The following is a 7,500-nucleotide window of genomic DNA, read 5'->3' as shown; positions in this document are numbered from 1 at the left end:
ATTTTAAAAAGTATCCATATTCTTGAATGCAGTTGTAAGAAATATTTTTTAATTGACACTTTAACCTATCCTCGTTTTCAACCGTCAGAGTGGGTCCGTGTGTTTTTAAATCAAGAAATAGCAGTTCGAAAGAGCTTTTGACCTCATATTTGTCAACATTTTTTGGTGGTAGACTGAAACGTAAACCTCTTGCAAGAACACTTTTCTCTGTTTCCGTTAACACACGATGCGAATAATTGAAAATGATTGAGTCATTGCCCAAGTTTGAGAGCAGTGGTATTCCTTTCTTCCATTTTAGAACATTGAACTTTTTGTCCAATTTCTTAGACAGGCGATCTTTCGATTTTGACAATTTTGCCTCAATGGTAGAGCAAGTGTGATTCAGGTCAAGAGGTGACAAGGTTTCCTGAAGTCGGCAACATGCTGTTGTATTCCTTACTTCCGTTTTAGAACATTGAACTTTTTGTCCAATTTCTTAGACAGGCGATCTTTCAATTTTGACGATTTTGCCGACTTCAGGAAACCTTGTCACCTCTTGACCTGAATCACACTTGCTCTACCATTGAGGCAAAATCGCCTGTCTAAGAAACTGGACAAAAAGTTCAATGTTCTAAAACGGAAGAAAGGAATACCACAACTCTCAAACATGGACAATGACTCAATCATTTTCAATTATTCGCATCATGTGTTAAAGGGGCTAGGTCACGCTATTTTAGGTAATTTTGTTTAATTTTGTTAATTATGAGCTCTAAACGCCAAATTGGCAGAGCAAGAGTCTTTCATTTGAAAATCACGGCCACGTAACAACTGAGAATGATTTTCCAGCTGTGTAACTGACATTTTGATATAGACTGATGTAAATTTGAAAAAAGGTGGGCCGACGTTTTTCAAATTTACCCAAATTCAATCCATTTCAATCCTCTCCAGTTTTGTCCATCCATGGCCCTTCTTGGCTTCCCTGTGTTTTGTTAGAGTTCTTCTATAGTTTTGAACAGTTATTTTGATATTTTAGTTAATTCTATGACTATTCGATCAGTGCTCAAATTGCCTAAAATTGTGTGACCTAGCCCCTTTAACGGAAACAGAGAAAAGTGTTCTTGGAAGAGGTTTACGTTTCTGTCTACCACCAAAAAATGTTGACAAATATGAGGTCAAAAGCTCTTTCGAACTGCTCTTTCGCGATTTAAAAAGACACGGACCCACTCTGACGGTTGAACACCACAATAGGTTAAAGTGTCAATTAAAAAACATTTCTTACAACTACATTTATTCATATCATTTCTCTAAGCAGAAACATATATTCTTTAACGCATTGACTACTGGCCATCTGACGAGTAAAATACTCTAGCGTTGGAGAGAAAAAAATTAAGTATGGCCAGTTTAATTAGGCCAGTTTAGGGGTGAAAGGGTTAAAACAATTAATTTCTTTGTCTGCCACCTCAACAAAACGGCTTGCAGCCATTTTGAAAACAAAAACGCTCAGGTGATTATTGGGTAATAATAACCTTAAGTGCAACCAATCATGGCAGAGAATGTTCAATAATCACCTATGTAATTATACTAATTATAACAAAACTATTGAATTCCCTTATGTGGCTTTCGTATGATATGAGGAATTAGACAGATCTCAGATGGTGATAACCGCCTTGGCCTCATCAAATAACACCATCCTCTATCTGCATATCTGCCTGATCCAAGACTAAAATTATGGCTGCAAACAAAACTTACACTTGAAAGACGCCTTGTTATTTGGCAGACCTCCTTATGCTTTTCATTAGTTCCAGTCTGTATGTGTTGGTTCCTTTCTGTAATAGTCTTGAAATAACGAAGGTATTGAGCTGTTGAGGTGGAGAGAAAAATGAAAGTTATACCTTATTAGTTAACATCACGTCTTCTTACGTGAGCTAAAAGTAAGAGCACTTCATGGCCCCAGCTGATATCCTAGGATTTTAGTACAACAATAACTTAATACTAGTTGCCAACAAATCTTTTCTGCATGGAATAACAGCCTGACTGGGACACCTGTCAGCATAGATCTAAGAAAGTATTCTTGAAATGTTTATTTGTGGATGTTCAAAATATGGCACAATCTTAATTTGATCCAGGGTTCATGCAGATATATAAACAGAAAAAATGTGGTGGTAAAAAGGGATGCCTGCACGGTCAACATGATTCCACAAGCTTGAAAGTTACAGTACTTGTAGCTGGGCTGTTAGCCTGAAATGTCAGTCGTCTCCCGCCCTCAGCCTTCCCCGGGCTGAGGGCGGGAGACGACTGACATTTCAGGCTACTGTGCTGTAATTTTTGCTAAAACAAATTATATAAAATAATAATTATGGTCGCTATAAGGTGCATGCTACCAACAAAGGAATGTTCTCGTACTCATTCATGTTTGAGTTTGTAGCTCCAAGTTCTGTGGCCCAGACAGTGAATGTTTATTGAATCAGTCATAAACTGCACTATACAAGTGGAAATTTTAAAGCAACTCAAGCTTCACAAACCTTCCATCTGCAAGTCTGTCCATGGACAGTTTTCTCCACCATGTTCTTTTTTTGAAAATTTCCTGAATTTTGTGAAAAAGAGCCTGGTTCCTCGCTGACAGTGGTTTGCAAAGATTATATGCATCAAACTTAATGAACAGTTAACTTCAGCATTTACGCCCCACGTGAAAATGAGAACATTTTTTAAAACATGTATCACAATCTTCCAGTCTGCACCAGGGTAATGCTTTGCGTAAGAAATTGTCAAAGACCGGCATTTTAAAAAATAATAATAAACCAAAAGAAGCTTTACTTTCACCTCGTTCAACGAGAGTTTGATCGAAAATGCTTTCTTTGCTAATTGCGTTTATGCTAACTGTCAAATAACAATCAGTTGGGTGTAAAATCAGACATCAGAATAACATGATAACAATACAGATGATGCAATCTAAAATCTAAATAACTTCAGTAGGGTCATGATGAACTAAAGAAAATTATAAATTATGACGATGATATTTTCTCACCCCAAACTCCATTCAAGTCGATTAAAAATTATCTCAGTAATTTCTAATGATAGTCAGAGAAACCGTACTATGCAAGACATTGAAGCGACGAGTTCCTTGCGAAAAATATGCCCTTGATGTTAATCATGCATGTAGACCTTTTTCACCAATCCCCGCTCATTCCACGAGCCCGTGTTGGATGGGAAATGGTAAGTAGCCAACGAGGCGTGTAGCACCAGGTGCGTTTTCCATTTACCAAGAAATTCCGGAAATTCCGGTTGGGATGTAAATGGAACACGCGTTTTTGGTTCGTTCCATTGGAAAATTTCCGGAATAAACGGAACTTCTGAAAAGGTAGTCCTGTTTTCCCGTTGGAAACTTTCCGATGGAAATGTGTGTTCCATTTACAACTTTTGAAAGGTCTTAACACCCGACAGGCTATTCACGGCCACATTTTTAAATTTTGGGGCGTAAAATCGCAATCACTGGGCGGCGAACGGACCTGAGTTAACTGGAACAAGTTTTTCACCCGATGGAAATTTTTTGTAAATGGAAAACGCCCCAGGTTGGCTATAAGTGATCTCGTATCATCCAACAAGGGCGAATGGATTAATTGTTTTGCCCCGATGAAACTTGGTTTCCTCGCAAAAAAACCTTTTTCTTAATTACTTTCTGTATCTTGTAAACAACACATTTACCCAACTCAAAAAGCCTTACTTACAATATACTGTCTACAGCACACTACTTACGAATTTTTTATGACCTTGCCTCACTTTGTTTTGTGACTGTATGTAGACATATTATTAGACGAAGAGTGAAGTGATTCTCGCACTTTAGCTGGACAAATTTAGCAATTGTCTATACAGTCATCTGAAAAATTCAGGTGGCTCCAAAGGGATTTCGAGCCCCGTTGGGACCACCGTGGCGATAAAAACCCTAACTAACGGTAAAGTAACGGCATTTCCCAGGGTCTTCTCAGCTTTTCGAGGGAAACCCCGGGATCTCCCATTGGATTCTGCATTTTGATTTGCACTCATTAAGCCAAATGTCGATGATTTAAACATAGTTTTTTTCCCAAAATCAGAATGGCAGCGTGGCCCTATGGTTGGAATGCTGGATTTACACAGAAATGTTTCGCATTCAAATCCCGCTCCGTCCACCAACAATGTATTCGTTTTCGGTGGTCCGAAATTCACCTCCACCACGTCTTGTAAAAAGCCCGAACTGGTTTCTCTTTCCAGTTCGGACTCTTCACCCCCCGGGGGTGGGAGTAACTTCATTTATACACGGTAAATCCTTCAGCAGAGATCAACCTTTATAAGTTATAAAGAGATAAAAGATAAAAATTATAACTAAACTAACCTAAAATACTATTAACTAAATACTAAAAGCTGCTTTACAAGGATGCCGTGTAAAACTCATTCAAAACTGTGGTGAAGTAGATAAAATTTAAAGTCACGTAAAGATGTTGCTGCACGAAGGTCACTGAATAGGCTGTTCCACAACCTGGCTTGGTTGTAAGAGAAACCCTTCTTTGAATAATTGGTGCGGGGTTGCGGAAGAGCCAATCTATTTTCATTATTCCTTAATCGATATCATGTTACGTCGTTTCAAAAAACAAATCTAGAACTCAGATATTCAGGGGTCATCCCATGTAAAGATTAGATTTGTACATCATAACAACAGCTGATTCCAATGTTTGGTATTTGAGTTTATGGGATAGCAAATTGTCGGGATTTTCGGGGCAAGAAAATTCTGGCTTGAGGGATTTAAAAGTGGAAAGATTGGTGGTAAAAAAAGGTTGTTACAGAAAGAACTGTAGCGTTCACTTGTTGATTTAATGATTACTAGTCGCGTTAGATTCCGTCATCTCATTTTCTCTTGACTCCCTTTTGAAATTACAATTGAAAAGACTTCATGTAAGGTTTATTCAGAAAGTGACTAAGTTGGGGTTGCTAAAATTACATTTATCCAAAAGTGACTAAGATGGGGTCTGTAATTGGCCATAAAATAGACTGTGAAGGGGTAGGGGCTCTCGACATTGTTCTCAGTGTTTATTTGAATTCATTGTTGCTTTCTTATCATGGCCCCACAAGCGTCAAACTTTAAATATCGCCGTGTATAAATGAAGGTTCTTTACTTTTCTTTCTTTGCTAATTGCAAAATCTAGATCTCCTGACAATCGCCAAAGGAAGTGTTCCTTTGTCTTGTTCCATTCTGCCAGCGTTCAAATTGTAATTTTTGAGCTCTATCACGGTCTGAAGTATTAGCCGTCTCCTCGCCCAAACCCGCCAAAGGGACGAGGCGTCTCTCTCGCCCGCCTCGTCCCTTTGACGCTTTAGACTTTAAAGCTCTATTAATCTGAAATTCGTTTTATATCTAGCGACCTGTGAACAGACGACCAGAAAAGGTTAAACCTGCATTTCCTAAGTTGTCCTTGGATGACGCATCCATAAAACCACGGTATGATGTATTGGTCGTTGGTTCAGGCTATGGCGGCTCTATTGCAGCTAGCCGTTGTGCCAGAGCTGGCCAAGCTGTGTGCCTACTGGAGCGGGGGAAGGAGTGGCGACCTGGTGAATTTCTTGAGTTGTTTCGTCATGCCTCAAAGGAAATCCAAGTTCATCTTGGTGGAGACAAAACTATAGGTAACATACTGTACTGTCAGACTACTGTATAGCTGCTCTGAATAAATATGCTTGTGTCTCCCTCCATAGAGTATTTCCCTCTCCATATCATTTCCAAACCATGACGGCTAAAATGGGCCCTTTGCAGGTTAATGATCACATGGTACAAAAACCGCCATACTGGGACGCAAATTGCCCACTGGGACATCTAAAACAAAGAAAATTTAAATTTATCTTGCTTTGTTTAAGATGTCCCAGTGCGCAATTTGCGTCCCAGTATGGCGGTTTTTGTACCATGTGATCACTGACCTGCAAAGGGCCCATTGTTTACTATTTCCTGTTCACCTTTCTTGTTCTCTTGTTTGATACACCTCTTCCCAGCGAAACTATCTAATGCTTTTGGAATTTAAAAAGACAGGATTTCATTTTACATGTTCATACATATACGACAGTGCAACTTAGCTTACTAAACAAGCTTAGTTCTGCTTTATGACAGACAGACAGACAGACAGACAGACTGTGTGTTTATTAAGAAAAACATTGCATTAAATAAAAACTGAATTGCGCCTCTTTACAAGTAAGAAATATAAGAAATGATTTAAAACTACTACTATTATAAAATTACAAAGCGACTACTCTCAGAAATTACTTAAATGCTTCCCTCGCATTCTTAACTATGAATGAATTTGCAAATCTATTTGTCTTTACAAGAGGCGTGGCAAACCTCCTCTGCCTTCTCAGCTCATATGAGATAGAAACTGAGGGAGGCAGGAGGCTGGTAATCTTACTCCGTGGATCATTAACGATAGACTTAAACAGGTGTTTTGTTAACTTTTCCTGGTGGGCCCTCATGGACTCAAGCCCTGCTAACTGAAGGGCGTCCGAGTAGTGCACCCTGGGAAAAATGCATGATAGGGCCCTCCTTTGCACTCTTTCGAGCTCGACTTGTAGATACTTTGGTAAACTGTAATGGAAAACAGGACAAGCGTAATCTAGTGAAGACCTGATACATGCGCAAAAATATGTTACAAGATCTGAAGTAGGAACGTGCGCACGCTTAAGTTGAATAAGAAAGTACAGATTCTTAGACGCTTTTTTAACAAGTTCTTCTATATGGTCGTTCCACGTTAGCGTATTATTGATTGTCAAGCCGAGTAGCTTTGTGCTCTGTATGGTTTTGATAGGAGTTCCGTCTATGCAAACCCTAGGGAATTGCGGGGAGTCACGACTGAAGGATATAACTAACTCTTTAGTCTTCTCGCCATTAAGCTGGAACAAATTTTCCTTGGACCAATCGTAGATTGCATCTACTGCTTCTTGTGACTTGCTCTGTTGGCCTTTATGTATGTTCTCTGATACCGTAGTATCATCAACATATTTCCACATGTTGAAGATACTTGGGACAGTCAAGTCATTAATCATCAAGAGAAAGAGCCAGGGACCCAACTTTGTCCCCTGTGGCACTCCAGACGGCACTGTGCCCGGCACTCTGAAACGCAGTCCTTCCCAAGTTTGACTCTTTGAGATCTTCCTGACAGGAAGTCAATCACCCAGTTGATTACACTATTAGGAATATTGACCCGCTTCAATTTGTTGACCAAACTCTTGTGGTCTATGAGGTCAAAGGCCTTTCGATAATCAAAGAGAAGGACACGCACAGAAGCACCGTTACCATCCGTTGCTTCGAGCCACTTATGAATCATACTAATAAGTGCCAACACGGTTGAAGAACCAGATATGGTACCAAACTGGTTGGAGTCAACTAGGCTCTCTAGGGCAGGTTTTATGTAATCAGAAACAATAAAATCCTCAGATATTTTCGAGAGGGTAGACGTGAGAGAGATTGGACGCAGTTCCTTTTTTTTGGGTCGGTGACTTGCTTCACCTTGG

At 39.5% G+C, this 7,500-nt stretch overlaps 1 protein-coding gene and 1 long non-coding RNA gene across 2 annotated transcripts in view; one reads left to right on the top strand and one right to left on the bottom strand.

Annotated features, from left to right (window-relative positions):
- LOC137972391 (uncharacterized) overlaps positions 1–3,120 on the bottom strand; it is a 5,756-nt gene extending 2,636 nt beyond the window's left edge. The window contains exons 1-2 of the long non-coding RNA XR_011117110.1: positions 3,005–3,120; positions 1,729–1,838 (exon numbers count right to left, since the gene is read on the bottom strand). This is a non-coding gene — a long non-coding RNA (uncharacterized lncRNA). The remainder of the gene's footprint in view (positions 1–1,728; positions 1,839–3,004) is intronic.
- The window catches only part of LOC137974195 (uncharacterized), a 50,910-nt gene that overhangs the window by 4,408 nt on the left and 39,002 nt on the right, over positions 1–7,500 (top strand). Inside the window, exon 2 of the mRNA XM_068821079.1 lies at positions 5,367–5,631. Within this exon, the coding sequence (XP_068677180.1) occupies positions 5,367–5,631 (265 nt within the window). The remainder of the gene's footprint in view (positions 1–5,366; positions 5,632–7,500) is intronic.

This window comes from Montipora foliosa, chromosome 10 (genome assembly GCF_036669935.1).
Source record: "Montipora foliosa isolate CH-2021 chromosome 10, ASM3666993v2, whole genome shotgun sequence".
NCBI lineage: Eukaryota > Metazoa > Cnidaria > Anthozoa > Scleractinia > Acroporidae > Montipora > Montipora foliosa.
The sequence above is the reverse complement of the archived record's forward strand: the minus strand, read 5'-3'. Positions and strand labels throughout refer to the sequence as shown.